At 43.0% G+C, this 21,817-nt stretch overlaps 1 protein-coding gene across 1 annotated transcript in view; it reads left to right on the top strand.

Moving 5' to 3' along the window:
* Positions 1–21,817, top strand: part of LOC138247457 (phospholipase A2 inhibitor and Ly6/PLAUR domain-containing protein-like) — an 89,662-nt gene that overhangs the window by 13,829 nt on the left and 54,016 nt on the right. Inside the window, exon 2 of the mRNA XM_069202082.1 lies at positions 6,496–6,615. Coding sequence (XP_069058183.1) covers positions 6,496–6,615 — 120 coding nt within the window. The remainder of the gene's footprint in view (positions 1–6,495; positions 6,616–21,817) is intronic.

Genomic DNA, 21,817 nt, shown 5'->3' with positions numbered 1-21,817 from the left:
AAATATGATATATAAAAGCATTATATATGACATAGTAAAAAAGACAAAGGGCTATACAATGACATACTAATAGTGTACCCCTAATGGGTCAGTAGGTAGGAGGATGAATGGGCAGGTGTGTTATAGTCTGGCATGGCCATCGATAAAATTCTGCCTGGTGTAGACTCATCAATCAGTTGTAGGTTCATTAAGTTGAGAGGTCTTTACCTCCCAAACTCGGATGTTTCTTTGAAGACAAAGGCCCTTCACATGTTCTTTAGTAATCATATGAAAACACTGTGGCCCCAGGAAGGCATCAGCCTTACCTCATTGAAGCCAAGTCCAGGATCAGGGGGAAATCATTACTTCCAGCCTTTGACAGTTATACATTCTCAACAATGTTATCCAGAGAGTTCTTGTCAAATACGCCACGCTCATGCAAACCCATTCTGTAGTGGTAAATAACAGTGTTGATAGTAGATTGGCTTCTAAGGGAGCTTGGAATTTCCAAAATCCCTTTATAAATTGTCCTGTATGACATTTAGGATTTATGACCTGGTCTTTTAAGGATACCCAGTTAGAAAGAAAGATCTAAACATGAAATAGGAAGTACAGAGGTGAGATCACCACATTAACACGGAGGCCAAGCCCCAGTCAAGAGTTTGAGCTTGATGATGATTGGTTGCACTAACTTTGAGCAGGAAAGTACCCTCTTTTTGGCATGTTACCCCCAATTTCTGCCTGATGTCAGTGTGTTTGACTGATTCACTGGGATCCTGCTAAACAGGACGCCAGTGCTCATGCTCTCTCTCCTTTAAGGTTTGTCACTGCACACTGGTAACCCAGTATTTCATCCCAAATTGGTATACTGGTCACCACTTGTAAGTCCCTAGTATATGGTACTTAGGTATGCAGGGCAATGGGGCTCCAGGGCATCAACATGGGCTGCAGCATTACTTTTGCCACACTTAGGGAGCCCAGGCAAAGGCTTCTACAGGACTCCCAATGCAGCCTGTGTGAAATGGTGCATGCACCATTTCAAAGCCATTTACACTGCACCAGGTCACTTATAAGTCACCCAGTCAACCCTGAAGGCTGGGTGCAGAGTATATGTGTTTGAGAGCACCCCTGCACTAGCAGAGGTGCCCCCATGTCGTCCAGGACCATTTTCCCAGACTTTGTGAGTGCGAGTATGGCATTTTACGCGTGTACTGGACATAGGTCAATACCTTTTTCAGCTAAATGCAAGCTTTGCGTGTGCCAAGGCTTGTTGGCGGAATCCACCAATGCAAACCAGACTGCAATCATCCATCCGGTGTGGGACATCATCTGCACCAACCAGGAAACCACATCCATCTTCTTGGGTGCAGTACTGACTGTTCTTCTTCACCGGTGGTTCTTCTTTCACACCTTCATCCGAGTTAGCAGGGGCTCCTGTTCTCCCTGGACTCTTCAGTGCTTCTTGGACTTGGTCCCCTTCTTCCACAGGTCTTCAAGTCCAGGAATCCATCATTGGTTCTTGCAAAATCTTCTATCACGTGTTCTTGTGTGAAAGTTACTGTGATTTACTCCTGCTTTTCTGGGCTCTGTGGTGGGTTTTATTACTTACCTTTGGTGTTTTCTTACACTCCCAGCATCCTGCTACACAATACACTTGTCTAAGTGGGAAACCGACTTTCCCAATCTTCTATTTAAGTATATGCTTTGTGTTCCCCCACCCCCATTTCTTACTATTGTGATTTTCACTATTTGCACTGCTTTCTAACTGTTTTTACTGCTATTTCTGCATTCTAGTGTATATAATGTGTGTATTACTTACCTCCTAATGGAGTATAGTCTCTAAGGTACTTTCGGCATTTGTGTCAACAAAAAGAAGTACCTTTATTTTTCTAACACTGAGTATTTTCTTTCATGTGTGTGAGTATTGTGTGACTACAGTGGTACTGCATGAGCTTTGTATGTCTACTAGTTAGGCCTTTGCTGCTCATCCACACTACCCCGAGAGAGACTGGCTTCTAGACACTGACTACATCTCACTAATAAGGGATAACTGGAACTGTATGAGGTGTAGGTACCTTAGGTACCCACTACAAACCAGGCCAGCCGCCAACACTTTGGGGGTCATTCTGACCCTGGCGGCCGGTGGCCGCCAGGGCCACCGACCACGGGAGCACCGCCAACAGGCTGGCGGTGCTCCCATGAGCATTCTGACCGCGGCGGTTCAGCCGCGGTCAGAAGCGGAAAGTCGGCGGTCTCCCGCCGACTTCCCGCTGCTCGGCGGCGGACCGCCAGGAACAGGATGGCGGTAGGGGGTGCCGCGGGGCCCCTGGGGGCCCCTGCAGTGCCCATGCCAATGGCATGGGCACTGCAGGGGCCCCCGTAAGAGGGCCCCACTGTGTATTTCAGTGTCTGCAATGCAGACACTGAAATACGCGACGGGTGAAAACTGCACCCGTCGCACATACCCACTCCGCCGGCTCCATTCGGAGCCGGCTTCCTCGTGGGGAGGGGTTTCCCACTGGGCTGGCGGGCGGCCTCCTGGCGGTCGCCCGCCAGCCCAGCGGGAAAGCCAGAATGGCCTCCGCGGTCTTTCGACCGCGGAGCGGCCATATGGCGGTTCCCGCAAGGCGGGCGGCGGCTCGTTCAGAATCAGGCCCTTTGTCTCTGAGTTTTAATGATCAATAAGAAAGCATACTTAAGAGTGATCAATCTGCTGAGTCTAGAGGGCTCAAACAGTAATATTATCATGAAAGCTTTTACAGACTCCATGGGGGGCTAAGTATGTCTCGTAAATTTAGAGCTTTGTTTTAACAGGTGGAAAATTCACAAGCCGCTGTTCTGTTCGAATTGTTTTGGGCCATATCGATGGGCTTTGTCGTTATGGTATTTCAGTAGAGAAAGGTGAATACACAGATTGTGCTGTTGCTCCTGTTTGCATTTTTTTAAAATGTCTTTATTGTTTTTCAAAACATAACATATGCAGTTTGTTAGATATTATTTGGCAGCAGTATGCACCCTGTCCAAGTAGGAACCACAATCCTAGTCAGGGTAAGTCACACCACAACCTAAATTATCCTGTGCTCGCTCTCCGGTAGCTTGACACAGAGCAGGCAGGCTTAACTTAGAAGGCAACATGTAAAGTATTTGTGCAATAATTCATATAGTAACACAATGAAAACACCACAAAAAGTACTCCACACCAATTTAGGAAAATAGATGATATTTATCTGAATAAAATAAGACCAAAAAGACAACAATCCAATATGCACAAGTCAAGATATCATTTTAACAGGTTTAAATGAATTTAAATCCTTAAGAATCAGGGATTATATCCTTTTAACATACAGTACTCACATAATCACAAAGCAGAGGGGCTGCAGAGGAGGAGATACGTTGAAAAGTAAAGCGGTGCATCGATTTTTCTGGTGCGGCAAAGGTGGTGCGTTGTTTCTTTCCACATTGCAAGGAGATGCTTCAGTTTCCAAGAGTGCAGCCTTGGTTCCTCACTGAGATATGGGGGGTATACTGACACCCAAGAATGATGCGTGAAAGACCCAGAACGCCTTGACCAGAGGCAAAGGGTGCTGCATCATTCTGGCAGGTGTTGTGTCGAATTTTGCAGGCATTGCAGCAATTTTACAATGCACTGGAATTTCTCTTCTTTGGCAAGGTCTTTGATAGCCCTGACACCTCAGAACAGGAGGCAAGCTCAACCCCAAGCCCTTGGAGATCACTTGAAGAGGAAGGCAGAGTCCTTCCAGGAGAGTCAGCAGGCAGCAGGGTAACAAGCAGGCCAGCAGTCCTTCCAGCAAAGCAGTCCCGAAGCAGCATTTGGGCAGCTAGTCAGTTTCTCTGACAGAGTCTAGTTGTAGGTCCAGAAGTGTCTGATTTGGTGGGGGCACAGACCCAGTACGTATACCCAAAAGTGCCTTTGAAGTGAAGGGAACTTCAAAGAGTGGTTTTGAAGTGCACAAATTCACCTTTCAACCCAGACCTGTCTGCCAGGATCCCTAGTGGGGGTAATCAGTCCTTTGTGTGAGTCCAGGCCACTGGCCTTTGAAGTGTAAGTGAGAGCCCCTCCACCTTTCCTGCCCAGGGAAACCCATCTGAATGCAGATGAATGCAGTGCAACCGAGTGGCCTGTGTTTATGGCTGCCTGGGTGGAATGCACAAGGGAAGCTGTCGACCAGCACAGACCAGACCAGACGTGGATTGGAAACACCCTGTAAGGCAAAGATGGCAGTGAGGGTAGAAAAATGCCTACTTTATAAAAGTGTCATTTCTAAAATAGTAATCTAAAATCCAACTTCATCAGTAAGTAGGACTTCTCACTACCATTTCAACCGTACCAAATATGACAAGTGAATTCCTCCCAGATTAGAAACTACCACTGAAAAGCATAAAAGGGAATCTCAATGGTCCCCTATGAGAGGAGCAGGCTTCACAGTAGTGAAAAACAACTTTGGACGTTTTTCACTATCAGGACACGTAAAACCTATCAGTACATGTCCTGTCTTTTACTTAACTAGAACACTGCATTATGTGTTACCTAGGGCCTACCTTAGGGGCGTATTGGTGACTTAAGCGTAAGATAAGGGGAATTTAAGGCTTGGCAAGTACTTTTAAATGCTGCGTCAAAGCAGCAGTGAAACTGCACACACAAGCCTGGCAATGGCAGAACTGAGACATGATTAAGAGGTTACTTATGTGGGGGGCACAATCAGGGCTGCAGGCCCACTAGTAGCATATAATTTACTGGCCAAGGGCTCTTCTAGTGCACTTTACTAGGGAATTATAGGTAATTTAAATATGCCAATTGGGTATGAGCCAATGTTACCATGTTTCAGGGAGAAAGCACATGCACTTTAGCACTGGTAAGCAATGGTGAAGTGCCCAGAGTCCTAAAGCCAACGAAAACTAGGTCAGAAAAAAGGAGGAGGGAAGCAAACAGTTTTGGGGAACCCTTCAGGGAGGGTCATTTTCCAGCACAGTTGTTTATAGTTGTAGGTTTCAGTGCAAGTGGGTGTTTCAAAGAAATGCACATTTGGTAAATAGTCATCATACCACAACGGATTATATTTTAAGAATAATAACCATCGTCATCGGAATTGTGTAGAATTAATTGTAGAGCATCAGTAATAATAACAGTCAATACATTACCTCCAGAGTTACTTGCGGGACCATCCCCATCTCTCCCATATACAGAGCTGTATTAGAAGGAATTAACAGCAACAAATAACAAAAAGAATATCTTGCCCAATAATAACTGCCTTGTCAGTGATCAAGATCTATTAAAGTCCTCCTACAGTACAATTAGGTGGTGGAAGGAGGTTGCAGGGCCCCCTGGCGGGGGTTCCATTTGGGACTACCTCAGGTACGTTGCAGCCCACCAGTGTGTGGGCTATAGGTGCTACTGATCTTGCCTTTGCCGTTCCTTTGTTCACCCATTTCAAGGTATTACTGGCAGAGGTGTACAGTCAACCTGTGTCTGCAGGTAGTGACCAGGTCTTCTATTCCCTGATGCTCCCTCCCACCTCCACCTCCACCCACACTTATACAATGTTTTTTTTCCGCAACCCTCTAAATTCCTCTGAATGCAGTGCCGCTCCCTCAGAAAATGTCCATTCCTCCATCCAGTTTGCCAGCTACTATGTGAGACGAGTGGCAGGCATTATCTGAAGAGCCTATCCTCAAAACCAAGATTAGGAATCAATCGCCAACTTTCTTTTTAGGCTTCGGAGCATATAGTCCAAGAAGCATATTTCTACTGTGTGCATTTTAGGTCTGATGCAACTTAGGTAGCACTATATAAGTGAGAATTGAATTGAGCTCTCTCAAGAGAAGGGATCATTGTCACGTGTGCGACAGGGCACAGTGCAGATGTGAAGTCCTTGGTTATGTTGGTGAAGTTAAAAGCATGTGGAGGCAGTAGTATAACCTATTGAAAAGATTGAGCACTGGAATTCAGATGTCTATATAGAACTTTAGTAGTGGTAAAGCAAGTGTAGGATACACAGTTAAGTCCAAGACCTAAAACACCACACTCGACTAACAAGATCTAGGGGTTCCGCATCCTGTCATTTCTGTCACTGTGCACAATTCTCCCTATTACCTACAAGTGAACTGATCTCTATAGACATTTATACAGGCTGGTAGGTCTGAGGCAAAACCATTTACGTGTCTGATGATCTGATCCCTCCATAGATGTGTGCCTATAAATACATTCTGTAGTCAATCCCTGTGACCTTACACAAAGCAGTGCACTGTCAGCACCTGGCCAGTCAAACTCTTGGTTTGTAGGTAGGTAAGTAAGCCCGACTTTTATGAAATAATGTTATCAGATTGCTCTGGTTAAAATTTGATACTAACACGATGAGTCCTGAATTTTACCAATATATTGTTCAACTGTCAAACTTGGATGTGAAGCAGTTTTGCAAAGAAATTTGGTCAATCATGCACCAAAATCTTCCATCAAGGTTGGTTTAACTTGTAATTTGGATTTTTCTATATTTTTAGGATGTTCACTGATTTGTGAAGTATGTTCCAGTAGGAATGCAACCATGTGTAATGGCAAGATGATGACCTGCGATGCTAATATGGACACTTGTGAACATTCAATAGTAAAATCAAATGTCTGTAAGTAATTTGCAATGGACATACCACTTTTCTTTATATAGAAATGATGTTTATACATCCTGTGATGTCATATTCTTTGAAATACATGTGATCAACCTACGATATTGATATTAAGGCAAGTCTAAAAGTCTATCTTCAATGGGATAATGGGATACCCCGGTAATTGGGTATAGGAGAATTCACCTGGACGAGACCTTGATGTTAGTGTGACTACAGGTTTGTTTTGCCACTAGAGGATCCATGGGCAAAGCCTATATTTCTTTACATGTATGAAAGAATTCTCTACCAAGTCTGTATAATTTTTCTCTACCAATTGTGTGAGATGTGTTTTTTGTAGCATGCAGAGTGTGTGCAGCATCAACATGTTGCAATTGAAGTAATTTCACTTTTTCAGAGAGGTAGTAGAGATTTATTTTCCTCGGTCCTGAGAAAAGCCACAGAGAAGAGTGGCCAAAGACATGTTGACTAATAGAAACAGGGGCCATTGAAACCACTTCCCCTTTTGAATCTGAAGACTTGAATAAAACAAATAGGGTGTCCTTGCGCCGTCCTAGCATCATTTTCTTTTTACACTAAGAAGGCGTTATGGATGCCCCCAATGTGCGCCATATTTACAAAGTGCACAATGCATGCATTGTGCCACTTTGGAAACCTTTGCACCTCATTATACCTGCTACAGGTATAATGTATGCAGGGAGGCCGAAATAAATGGTTCAGTAAAATGTACAAGATTTCACTGCTACATTTTTTATACCTGCTGAGGGTAGGCGTTAAATTGACATTCCCATAATAATCTATGGGCCTCCCTGTGCTTTTCTGGACTAGCACAATAATTTATGGCGCCAACCCAGCAAAGCACCACAAAAGCATCATAAATTATGACACTATTGTGCTAACATGAGCCATGGTGTGCTGTATAGCAAAGTCAACACTGCCATGTGACGTTAGGGGGGTGCAGTGCGATGCAATTAAAGTGGCGCTTCAGATCTGAGGAGCCACTTTCTTGTAAATATGCCCCTTAGGTTCCTACCAGGCCGGTATTTTTAATCTTCTACAACAAATACCCCTGCAATCCTCTAATCCAATCATTATTTGGCATTACCATCTGGTGGCCCCATGTCTCTCACTGCTAACAGCTTCCCAGTTCCGGAATGGCATGCCATCAAGGGGTAAACCGGAGGGATGAGGGTTTACATTTGAAAAAATGTGTTCCTTATGTGTAAGGGATAAAAACTAAAAAAAACAAAAAATAAAATAATAAATCGAGAAAATAACCAAAGTAGATCATAATATTATTTTGCTAGACAGCAGGGATCCTTTTGTTTTGATACGTTAGGAGGCGTTGCTCTACTGAAAAAATGGCTCTTTCTTCCCCCCCTCTTGTAGTATATTTAATGGGATACCTCGTGCATACATAGGAATGCACATAATATTGTTGGGCCCTTTCTCCCTGACTTCTGTAGCTGTGCTTTATATTTCCATAGTTTGCAGTGTCATGTAGCAGGTAACACTGTATCACAGCATAAATAATTTGTGTGTAATTAGTACGCTCACTTGAATATGTTTGAATGTCTGCAATTGCTGCGCAATAAGGCCAGAATTATTTGCTTTGTCAATGCTTCATTTTTTTTCTTTTTGCAACATTGCCGTGAGAAGTAGCAGCTATTTGTTGGATGATCCACACATTCCCACAAATGGATTTGTTCAGTGCATTTTGCACATTTCATTCAAAATCCTAATTACAAAAAACAAATGTGATTGTATCCTCTTGTAAAATTAACATGCCGGACCTGATTCACAAAGGTAAACTTACACTGTTGTGTAAGTTTACACTTGCTGTAGTAATTTTACTACTGTTTTGGTTTTCACAAACTATGGGCCACATTCACAAAGATAAACTCACACTTTTCAGGAAGTTTACATCTCGTCTGGTATTCACAAACTATGGGGCTGATTATGACTTCGGCAGACGGTTTATACCGCCTGCCGAACTTCTGACGTGGAGGTTGCCACCATACAGGCTACCTTCCTTTCCCTCTAGGTCAGTGGGCAGAAACCTGAGTATCCGCCCGTTGGCCGAGCGGGAAACAGCCTACAGCATGGTCTGCGGCTCGTAATCATGCCAGCGGCAATGCTGTAAAACGCAGGGTGCACCAGCACTCGCGCAATGTTCACTGTCTGCAAAGCAAGGGTGCTGGCCAGGTGGGCCATTCTCTGCCAGCATTTTCATAGCAGTGGTACCACCATGAAATCGCTAGTGGAGAAGGGGGGTCGTAATCCCCAGGGCAGGGCTGCCTTGGCGGATTAGGACCACCACCACCTCCAGACTGCTGGGATCGCTGATCCTGGCTGTTCCCTGCCGGCCCGAGTGCCAGGGTTGTAATATGGTGGTCAGACTGCTGCATTGGCAGTGGTCCAACCACCATCTGCGCGTCTGGGGGTCTAGTCACCGCCAGACTCATAATGAGGCCCTATGACTCTTTTGGTATTCACAAACTACGAGTTAATAGTAAGTTTACAGCTGCAGTTGAGGAGAAAAACTTTGCACATAAAATGATTGCCCTGTCCTATATTTTTATGCGCTGAGTTCTCTGCCATGTCTGCAGAGTCTCTGCAGCTGTAAACTTACTGTTAACTTGTAATAATGTACTTTGTCATTTCAGGGAAATACTCATATCTGGTGAAAACATACTAAGGCCCATTGATTCAATGGCTTATATTATGCGACAACATAAGTAGGGTAGCTATAACTTGCAAAGGAACTTTCATTGAACACTATATAAAGCAGAGCTGGAGGTTTTCGCGGCACACTAGTTGTGCCTCTTAACCGGACATTTGTACTTTAATTGGAACAGTATAATTACTTCTCAGCAGAGCTGTAGTATTTTAAGTGGGATTGTACAGGCACTTGTCAGAAGAGCTGCTATAAATTTGATGGATCGTATCTGTACTTCACAGCTGCACAGCTATTGCTTCAATGGATGTTTATATCTCTCTCTTCCAGGCTGGAATTTCACATTTTAATGGACATTCTTTAAATGTGTTATCAGGACAGCACATCCAAAACCCAACAGTAGTCATGGTATAACTGGAATTATGTCTTGGCATGACTGTTATAACTTTAAATTGACAGTGTGAGAACTTCTAAGCATAGATCAGCATAGATCATGTTTTCTAAATTGAGTTCTACCAGATGTTCTTAGCTGGACTGTTCATTTAATTCAGCATTACCCGACTGCTTTAGATGCTATCCTTTTAAATGGCAGAGTTAGAACTTCACAGAACATAAAGTATATTTTTAATGGTGCACTAACATAACCTCTCAGCAGGGATTCTAGTCTTGAGACCAGGACTACAGAACTATGCACTAGTGCAATTCTGACAGCAGTTTGCCTTGTCAGCAAATAGACCTCTAATTGAATAGACATGTGGTATGAACGCACACGTACACACCTGTACAGATTAGACTGATACTGATAAAGTAGATACCAGATAACATCACTTCAAAGGTTTCTAGTACATAAATCACTTCCAGCACAAGAAGCCACATAGCAAAACACTGCCAATAAAACTGAACATCTGCACTAGACAAATAGTTACTGCAACCACAAGGCTGGTCCAGTAGACAGTACTGAAAGAAATAGAAGATACAGTTCAAGCAACAGCAATATTACCTCAGCTCCATGATGTGTAAGAAGTTTACCCTCCCTGTTCACTTATTTTCTTTCACTTTAATTTTTTAGCAAGCATTTCAGCAGTAGAACTAAAAGTGGCATAATGCACATAAAAAACTATTAGCTCTTACATGCCATTTACAACAATAGTGCAATGAACAGTTAAATACAGTGTTGGGTCAGATGCAATTAGCTCCACCCATCCTTTTATCTCTTGGTTTCGTAGAACAATACTAGTATAAAATGCAAAGAAGAAAAATAATATAAATATGTCCATGACACAAAAAGGTATTGCCACGTGATGGTATGCAATATTTGTTTTACAGTTTTGTGTGAGAAGTTTTATAAAGACTTGGATATGCAAATTGCTTAAGTGAGCACTACCTACTGCAGCTGGAGATGCCTGGCCTGGCAACATGGTTGAAGAAATGCACTAATATTCGCTCCTGAAGCACCCTGTTCTGCTTTGCAAGAATTCTGTGCCTGATGGGTGAATGAGACCCTTTCTGCCCTAGTACACAGCCATACATTTCTTAGAAATAAAAAAAAAAACATTACTATAAAAATAAATATTATAACACATTTTAAAAATACATATAATAAACTGAATATTAAACACATATTAATAAAACAAATACAACAAGTAGATACACCTTAAAATAAAACACTAATTAGTGTGCACCACGTAAGGTCATAGCTGAAAACAATTCAAACTAAACACAAAGCAGCCAATAAAATGTAACTAACTACAAGCATAATCAATGGAACAATACAAGAAACACAAAACCTCTCTATTTTTATGGAACAAACTTAACAACTAGGAGAAAACAACATTCTGCCAAACTCCACAAAGAAATGCCAGAGGGGAGACTTTAGAAAATAAGAAGCCCCCTTCACAGTTTTAAAATTAAAACAAGTGCAATTTAACATGACACATTTTCAAAATGTGTATCTACAAATACAAATACAAATATATAACTAAACCCTCTACTTTATTAAATATATTACTCTTTAGATATTAAAAGAACTTCAACCAAAAGGAAGCACAAAAATCTGAAAATTTCAACAAACGACTCAAAGAACCTAACAGTCACTTTCAAAGTATGTAAAATAAGCCCAATTATAACAATGAAGGAACCCCTAGCTGTTAAACTTAATACTGCAAACCCACCATCTACCAAAAGTAACCAAACTCGTTTTTTTAACTTCTAACATAAAAAACAAACAGTTTTTCACCAACACACAAGAAAAACCCACCTGAACTAAATCTCAAAGTTATCAAATATCAAGGATAGAAACACATGAGCAACGTCAAAGAATACCACATATAAAATGTAAAGGTTTAAAAGCATGTTTAACACAAAGTTTCAAACAAAAGTAATGTTTTCAACATAATTTAAAAAAATATGTTAATTTCAAACAGAATGACAGAAAGAGCAAAATATATCACAGAAAGGCAAACAATTGTTTTCATACGTGGGATACAGATACAGCCAGGATAGCACAGGCACTGAAAACGTGAATTGGGAATATACTTAATTTTACTCAAATTCTTGTTATGGGAGGGAAAGTACCAAAAACAATATAGTCATTAGTGCTAGGGAACACAACCACCCCAAATGTAACAGAGATAAAAGTAAAACGAAGTGCAAGCACAAGTTCATAAGAGCCCACTTCTAAAATTTTATAAGACAAAATTTGAGATCTCCTAAGGCCCAGCAGACTTCTCTTTCATTTATGGGAAGCACTGTCATGATAGTTTCTGTAAATGCATTGAAAGTTTGAGGGACTGCTCTGGCAACAGTGGATGGAGCCATGCAGCAAACTTTCAAAAAAAGTTTATCTTCAAAAAGAAAATCACAAAGTGGGATTTTATTTCTGAAAATTATAAACAACGATCCTCTCGGCATCGGAATTTTCTTCCATGGCATTAAGGTCATTTTCCATTTTTCACTCCTCTTTCCACCAGGTTTTAACTGGCATTGATGGGCTGGCAGACAAATGGCCAAACCTACAGTGGTCCTTACTCTGTCAGGTTCTTGGTAGAGTATGCAATCGGTGGAGACAGAGTAATCACCGCCTTTGAGATACTGAAGGTCCACCAACTCTAAATGAGGTGGGTGGACCTCACTTTGGCAGAAAGGGTACTCCGTTGCTGTTAAAACTAAGTACCCTCCCCGCCAAGCCATAAGTCGGGCCCATAGTCCTTAAAGTACCCGAGCACATAACAGGTCAGCTACCAGCAATTTCTACCTTAAAACCCTAATATCACGTACTAAAAAACCCACAAGTCAAGCTCTGCTGCTCCAGAATATACCAAGAAATACAGCAATCAGACGACCTAACCACTGGACACGGGTCTCCTCTTACACGACAACCACAACAACAACAGAACAATAATATTTGCAACTGAATATAACCTTCTTAGCCTAAGACAATGCCAAACTTGAATGATGGACAGCCCTTTCAAAATGCCCTCTTCTATACACAAAGGTATATGCCATCCATGGTGAATATCATAACACTAACATACCTCTTGTTTCTGCACTGCTACCTAACAAAGGGCAACTTACTATACATTTTTAAACCACCACAAAGTGCAAGCATTGGTAAAGCCAATAGGTATCTCCAATGCAAGAGCTATTGGATTTGTGAATGTGTTTTGGCTATGTTGTATATCATAAAAGTGTTATGATGTGGCCAACACTGACTGCGTCATAGCCTTTTTTGTAATACTTTCAGCTATGCTGCACACAACATGGCTAAAAATTTGACAAAGCTAAGAGAAATTGTATAGGCATGACGCAGTAATAACGTACGCTTACTTCAGAAGTGAAAGCTGAAATATGAAAATGATATTGTGTGATACATGTACACATCAAATAGAATCCTGATCTATCCAAAAGCACACTGAGTAAATTACTGAACTGTGTGCAAACTCCATGGAAGACCAAAGGTCTACTTCTGCAATGAGACCCCATAGAAGACAGCAACACAATAAACAGGTAATTCTTAATTTGCTCAGATTCGAGGGATGAAGGAACGAACAGAATGAAAGTAAGTAAGTAAATAATTGCATGGGGCTTCATCTAGTCTCCCCAGTACCATTGTAACCACATTTTAACAATGCTGGCAGGGGTAGAGATTTACATGTTCTTGTTCTGTTTTCCAGCAGGGCATGAGCTTATCTACCAGAATTTCTGTCAAGGGCCAGAGTCTTCCCTCTCTAAGCACAAAGTGTGGTGCATATATGCTTGTCCTCACCTGCCCGCTAGCTGCATTGTTGCATTGCTGCATCATCACTTTGTGTTGTCTGCAGGCATTATGTCGCATCTCATGCTGCGGCTTGCTCCTCAGCGGCGCCAATTTCTACTTCTCTTTTTTTCTTGTGGCAGGCCACCAAGACCATTTTGGACCTGACGCCTAAACACCAGTCACCAACCACTGCAGCCACTGCCAATTGCAGAAACGGAAAAGTGGGCTGACAGCAGGAGCTGGTAGGAGCTCCAGCTGTAGTGGTAGGCACAATATATCACAGATAGGTGGTGGTTCATGTAATACTCAAGAGGCATTTCTTGGCCATCTTGTTACTGGACATAAACTGGACAATACTGGAGTAAGGAGAGGGGGTCTATAAAGGGTAGAAAACTGGAGCTACGGCCATCAGGAAAGTGGCTGCAAAAGGTGGTGGCGAAGGTGCTGTAGCCACTTCAAGTGGGAGGAGAAGCGTTGGACCTGGCCCTCTTGTTGTTGGTTCTAGGACTCTGAGCACTTTATCACTGCTGATCAGTGCTAAAGTGCAGGTGCTCTCCCTTCTAAAATTCGTATGATTGGCTTAAACATAATTGGCATATTTAATTTACCTGTACGTCCCTTGTACAGTGGTATCCCTATACCCAGTGCCTGTCAATTAAATCCTACTAGTGGGCCTGCAGTGCTGCTTACCCCACTCACTGAAGTAGCCTTTCAAACCTGTCTCAGGCCCTGTGCACATTTTGCTGCCACAGGGCTCTAGCATCTAAATTTACTTGCTAGGTCCAGAACTCCCATTTTACTACATGTATGTCACCCCCAAGGTAGACCCTAGCTAGCCCTATGGGAAGGGCGCTATGTATGTATAAGGAAGGACATGTGCCTGGTTACGTGGCCTGTCCTGGTAGTGACAAACAGCCTATTTTGTTTCTCTCTGCTGTGAGTGCTGCCTTCTCATAGAATTGCATTGGAAATGCCCTGTCTTATGTCTGGAGGTACTGCCTAATTTATGAGGGGTAGCGTAGGCATGTTTGGTATGGTTGTAATGGTAATGGGAAATGCTGCTTACTGGTGTAGGTGGATTTTTTGTTACCATTATAGAAATGCCACTTCTAGAAAGTGAGCATTTCTCTGTGCTTATGACTCTGGTGTTTTGCAGCTTGACTCTAATCCACTTCTGGGCAGAGTGACAGTTGGGCTTTGTGCATACTTTTCAGACAGCTTGTACACAGGGAGGGTAGAGGTATCACAGAGGTGCATTTGCATTTTGAATGGTCTATCTGGGCTGAGAGAAGGAGAGGCTGGGCACAGTTGCATCTGTAAAGGCTGTGCCCTGGCCTCACACAAATGGCTTGTTTACCCACAACTGATGTTTGGAGCCTGTGCTGGAGGAGAGAGGAGGCACTCCCACAAACAGTTGTAACTAGTTGGAACCTCCTCTCCCCCTCTTTGTTAAACCCTTGCAAAACTGAATATAAGTACAATTGGGGACACTCTGGACTTTAACATGCTTGTAACTGGACACAGATTGAAGCTGGAGTTACCCACCAAGAACAGCCCTGGACTGCTGCTGCTGTGCTGACCTGTGACCTGCTGGGTCACGAGGAGGAACTGCCTGACTGCATCCCCTTTGTGCTGGCCTGCTGCTGGGCCATACCATCCTGTGCTCTCCCTTTTTTGTGTCCCCCAGGGGCTGGGTACTGTGGCCCCTGATCCCTGCACCTGCCTGCATTGCACGTGAGGAGTGCTTCTTTTACTTATGTAGCGCCTTGGGAGCACATTGGCTCGTCTTGCGTGGCACCTTGAAAGCGCTTTTTCAGGTTGCAGCTGGATAAAGGTCACCACCGTGACCCGGGCAGCTTATCAGGATCAAAGCCAGGAGCGTGGCTGAAGCTGGGACACTGCAGGGCAAAGAGAGGAGCGAGCGCGCTCCTAACAGTGCCCCTAAGACGAAGCATGCTCCTAGGAGCACCCCCTGGCCTAATAACCGCTGCGGCTCTGGAGATAGAAGAGACACTTGCGCACCAGATCGGGTGCAGGCTAGTGCACATCCATGGCCCCAGGAGGGAGGAACACCTCATCGGAGGTCCCCTCCGGATCCGAGGGCCACCCGGAGAGCAGGACGCAGGGGAGGTAAGGGTAAGGCCCCCCTCTCCCCGGTCGTTGCCAGAGGAGTGTGAAGCTCCAATTGTTTTGTTTGTCGAGGCCCGTGGCTGGGAGGAAAAGCCTCAACAGAGGCTCCCTGTGCTGCCAGGCCCCTTCCCCTCTTGTGTCAAGGGGCCCACAGAGTCCATGGATAACCTCATTTGGGTGCATCAAAACGGAGGGGGTGTGTGCCACCCCCCCACCAACTATAAAACGGCCCCTATTTGGTGCCAAGGAGCTCAGGGGGCCCTATTTGCCTTGTGGCACTGGAGGTGCTTCTCACATATAAAACAGGTACTTTGAATGAGCATTATGAGCATAGTATGCTCACTTGTTTCTTTTATGTGTCATATATTTGCCAATGTTCTTTTATGGGTATGCCATGTAAATATGTTTTCATGACTTATCATATGTTCCTGTTATGGGCATTTATGATACTTTTATGACAGATGCATTTCTGACTACTGCTTATGTTGCAGAATAATGAGTAACCTGTGTGTTATGTGTGACTATTGCTATTTCTGATTTCTGCAGAGTAATAGTGTTGTAGAACGTTCTGGCAACTGCTTGGGTAGCAGGGTATTACTGACATGTTGTGTTTGGTTTAATGATGTTGTGTACCATACAATTCATTTTTATATAACTTGGTGTTGTGTTTCCTTTGGGTTGGGGATAGTGCATCACGTGTGTTGTGTGTGTTGTGCAATCGCTTTACACATTGCCTCTTGGTTAGGCCTGACTTCTCATGCCACGCTACCAAGATCATGAGTAGGGGTTATCTTGGGTTTGCAACTCCCTCGCTCTGACTATAGTAGGTGGGTTCTGCCTGGCTTAGGTGCATACCCTAGCAAACCAGAAACTCATTTTTTTAACAAAAAGGTAAGCAACCTTCTAAAAAAAAAAATATTCATTCTTTTTTGTCATTTTTTCCTTTTACAAATAAAAGAACGCACATTGAAAAGATGAAACAAGCCCCTGATAAATTCAAGTAAAAAACATGATCGTGCGATAGCTAATACATCTGAAATCAGAGACACTCTTGCCCCAGAGTTTATCTCACCGACACATCTCCAATACTTAGAAACGTGCAATCCACTTCAGCAAAGTCCTTGGAAGTGTTGGTTAAGGACTTCATGTAGAAACACTTCTGGACCACAGCACTTCATTATACCGTAAACGTGGGGCAAGTGATGTTCCCCTTAGGTGGTCACCTGGAGAGACTTTAAATATAGAAAAAAGAGGTTCTGGACTAGATTAATAATCCTGAAATGATGCGCCCCCATCTTTCCACTTCTCCCTGAATGTTCCATCCTTCAGAACTGAGCTTTGTGAGTTCAGAAGAAGGGTCTGAGGTAACAGGCGGCATACAGGGGAATAAAAGCAATACAGAAATACCTGGTAACGGGCTTCCCAGGACAATAGCGGCTGCTACATCTGCTTTGGCTGATGTGTTCCCTCATGGGGCAGACCAAGAGACTTTGGCAACTTCTGCAGCAAATATTGAGTCTCTATTGACTGGTCCATCTCCGATGCTGGATATACTCCTTTAAATGCAGAAAACATTGTATGGGATGTTGGAATCATCCTGCGCTACAAATGAGTCCCTGAGAGTGGAGGCTGTTATACCTAAGGACATTTTTGGTGAGTTAAAGGCAATCAATTCTTGCATACCTACACTCATAAGGCTGTTAGCCTTCTAATCTCTGCAGAATGATGAGGAGGCTATGGCTCAAGGGCAGAGGCCAGAGAAGGTGACATCATGGGTGGGCTGGAAATGTGCACTTGTAGCACTGAAATGGAAGGGAACGTATTAGGATGGGTAAAAATTTAAGAAATATCACTCAGAAATCTAGGCTAGTGGGAGGCACAGACAAATTATATCAACCCAAAAAGAGCCAAGGGAAAAATAGGAGAGTAAGTCAAGGGAAGTAGGGTGTGTTGAAAGAGCCAAGGGCTTGGAAAAGGAGGCCCTTTGTATACTGCAGTCAGATCCCAGGACCCTAAGGAGAGGCACTTGTAACCCACTTCATAAGAAGGGAATTGAGGGCTGTATAGTACGAGGGAATGTGGCTAATGGAATCTGGGAGAAATGCCTTCCTGAACATAGAAAGGAGCCTTAAGTTTGGGAAGAGTCAAGATAATAAAACAACTAGACTACTTCTGCCATGAATGGGCCAGCACAGGGGCTCCATAGGGATCACAGATCAAAATATCTGTAGCTGGATGTTATATGACAAGGCTAAAAAACAAGTAAATGGAAGCCATTGAGCAGGTCAAGCTTACTAAAGATGTACTCATCCTGTAAGGCTCTGGAGGTGATCATGACAAGGGACATAGAGCAAGTAGCCTTTAGAGAATCCTTAGCAGGGAGAGAAATTACAAAGTCCATTTTAGTTCTTCAGTATTCGTTCGCTTGGTATTGGAGGCCAGAGATGAGGTCACTGACCTAGGATTAAGAATTGTGATTGTATTGGAAGTAGAGACACTTCAATTAGAGCTGCCTTTATTGGTTAATCATGCTGGCCTCAATTTGGAACAACTAAAGATGTTAACTGGTGTGAAAGTAATGCAGTCCCTCTCCCGCTTGGTGGGCTATAATCATGGTACCCTTGAGATAACTATTCCAGCCAACTCAAGTGATGGAGTGGTCGATTCAATCCCCCTGTGCAATAGATGTATGTGTCTAAGCACGGAGAGGGACAGTGTCTCCTTCTATGGGGGTGCAGGTGGATTAGGTAGTGGTTACACCTGCAATCTTGGGAGTTACTTCTTGGAATGTACATGGTCTGGAAAACACAAATTGAACTACAGACTTACAGATATTCGGGAGGAGAATGAAATAATCTGCTTTCATGAGACCTGGTTGGTGGGTGACAAAATCCATTTGAGTGGGTTTGTGCAATTTGTAAAATGGGGAGCAAAAGTGGGGTGAGGGTGCTTAAAGCAAACTGATGACATTGGTATCCACTAAATGTAGCAAACGAGCAAGAGTTATACCCACAAGTAGGGACTGGCTGCTGGCTTGCTTCCTCGACTTGTATGAGGGGTGGCACCACCTCAATAGTTTAATAATTGCCAACGTCTATGTAAAAAAATGCAAATCGAGAAAGGATAAGTGGGAGGTATTCCAGAGGTAATTGCGGCCTTCTTACTAGGAGATTTTAATAATTGGTTAGAAACAGCCCAGATTAAGGTCGGTGGTAGCGACATGTTAGAGAGCTATGGAATTCCGAACATTATCTTCCCAGAGTGTACTCAATCTAAGTATGACTTGCAACTAATAAAATCTAAGGTAGGTTTTGTAAGCCTAAATTATCGGTTTATGAGGGCTATGTGGGCAGCCCAAACATTCATATAGGTTAATCAGAGCTGCCTTGTTGATTATATGTTTATATAGACATGTTCTTTAACATTTGTTCAAGTATCAAGGTCTCACTTGCTGGGTCATTCCAACGGGACCATGTGATCCCGATGGAAGGATCCTACCCAAAATGTCTGACCATAAGAATTGATGAAAGATACATGCCCCTATTATTGCAATACCAAGTGTCATCGGTGGGGAACCGGGCCTCGATACACTGGATTGGAACTCTGAGATCACTGCGGAGGAAGTCAAATGGTTGACCTCCTCCTAGTTAGGATATGCAACCATGAGGCCAAAAAGGATAAGTCCAGTGGGTTAATGCAGCCCTGGCTTGATAAGGAGTGATTAACCTCTAGGAAGATGTTGAGGAAAGCAGGAAGGGTAATGCGCTCCTTGGGGGTAGTTGTTGCGAAAGAAGATTACAGTTGCATAAAAAGGGAGCACGATGCATTGATTAGTGTTAAGAACCAGGCCTATTATCAGTCAAATTGGGACGTTATTGTTTGCATCCTCCACGATGAGGATATGAAAAGATTCTGGAAGCTAGTTCAGAAAGGGTGTACAAAGTCAAATCCTCCGGTAAGGAGCAAAGTTCCAAAAAATGCTTGGGTCTCTCACATAACTAATATTTAGAAAGCTAGAGAGGCAACTGCAAGTGGAACTTGGCCCAAGAAAGGGGAAAAATCTCTGGATACTTTCTCAGTACAATCTTTAGTAGAATCGTTAGCCTCCCTAAATCTAACCAAGGCAGCTGGGCCACATAAGGCAATTGTAATTAAGCCTAATCCTAAGTGGTGAGCAACATTTTTCTCAAACGTTTTTGTATCTATAATAAGGACATGTATTTTTTCACCAAGCTGGAAAGGTGCAGTTATCAAACCCATACATAAAAAAGGGAGACAAATGACACAAGCAATTTTCGCCTGATAAGCCTCCTTGACTTGGTGCAATATGGTACTCAAAGGTAACCCTTATCTTTCTCAAGACTTGGGTCGAGGGTAATGATATTGACCCTGTGGAACAAGGAGGCTTCAAGCAAGGGCATGCAACAGTTGATCATAGTTTTAGCTTGTAGGCTCTGTGGCAAAAACAATGGAAATGACAGAAAATATGCTTTGTTTTATTGTTGACTTTAGTTCAGCCTTTGATCTAGTGGATCGTAGTATTTTGTGGGAGAAGCTACGACAAGTGGCAAATTCCCCCTTGCTTGTTAGTAATATTTCAGGAACTACTTTCACAGAATTAGGCTTAGGTTGAGCTTGACCTAAATGGGCCCTAGCTAAAAGAATTCCCCTATAAAATGGGCTGAGGCAGGGCTGTGTTTTGTCCCCTACATTGTTTTCTCTGTTTCTTGCAGACCTTCCCGGGGTCCTTGCTACTACTAATTCCATTTTGCTGAAAATAAGGAGCAGACACAAGCCATGTCTGCTTTATTCAGACGATTTGGCCAGTTTAGACCTGACTCAGGTAGGCCTATGGAGAAAATTGCACACATTTAATATCTATTGTGAGACTAACAAACTCAAGGTTAACCTGGGAAAAACCAAACTAATCGCTTTTGGGAAAAATACAAAACCATTCAAGTGGTTATTGGGTAATAGGATGGTGGACGTGATAACCTCTTATAAATATTTAGGGATGATGTTTACTAAAAAATGTAATTGTGCGCTAAATAAGGCAATCGTGGAGATGAATGCAGCTTCAACCATAGGTGGGATAGTGCGTTTCAAGGACACATTTGGTGGACTCTCATAGATCCCACTATTAACTTTCTATAAGGCGATGGTCCCCTCCCCATGCCTTTATGGGACTGAATTACTGACCTTAATCACAGAGACAAGTCAGGAGAAGTGTGAAGACAAATGTTTGAAAAAAGCGCTTGGTCTGCATAAAGGTGTGATGGGCCCAGTGATAAGGCTACAAGGGAATCTGCAGGCTTGGAATTCCTTGGCCTATAAATCAACCTTGAGTTTCTGGGATAAACTTTGGTTCTCTGAGGTCCAAAAGGTATCACTTCTCTGTGCAAAGGAAATTGTGAGGTGTGAGCTAAGATGTGCGAGGCAGGTCAGGAATTGATAAGGAAAAACTGCTGTGGCTTTACAAATGGTGAACTTCAAGTTGACAGAGGCCTGTCACCTCTTGAAAGGTGACTTGAAAGAGGCATGTAGAAGAACATCAAGCCTATCTGACCTAAAGTATATAAAGAGTAAACCCTCAGCAAGTTATATGTTGGATAATAAGAGGCTGTTCCTGTATATAGCTGCCTTGCCAAATGCCCAGTTACTCCTATTATTTTACAATTTCAGGGGGCTTTGATGTTCTAAGGCCTGAGAAGCTTAATGCACTTTTAGAGGATGAGAATACCTGTATGTGTGGGTTAGGATTGCAACATTTTAACATCCATTTTTTATTGGATTGTTTACATTTTTATAGGATGTGAATCAGGATTTGAAACCACTTATTATAAAACACAATATCTCCCATCATAATGAAGCACTTGCACTGTTGGCGTACATGGAATACTAGGATGCTCAATGTGCCCTAGCAAACTTTTTAAAAATAAGCTTGGGTTAGTAAGGCAATGATTGCAAATGTTAGTCAGGTTAAATTAACTGAAGTCACATTCAATGGATCAAGGGGAAGTATTATGTAGGGATATATATGTGTATTTTAGCTTCCTTGTGTAGAATGGACTTTGTGGGAGTCTCTGAGTAGTTTGGGTCTTGGAATGGGAAGGGTTGAGAGGGAAGGGGGGGACTTGAGTCCA

The sequence above is a fragment of the Pleurodeles waltl genome, chromosome 7 (genome assembly GCF_031143425.1).
Source record: "Pleurodeles waltl isolate 20211129_DDA chromosome 7, aPleWal1.hap1.20221129, whole genome shotgun sequence".
NCBI classification, from domain to species: domain Eukaryota; kingdom Metazoa; phylum Chordata; class Amphibia; order Caudata; family Salamandridae; genus Pleurodeles; species Pleurodeles waltl.
Note: the sequence above shows the minus strand (reverse complement) of the source record. Positions and strands in the feature narration are given on the sequence as shown.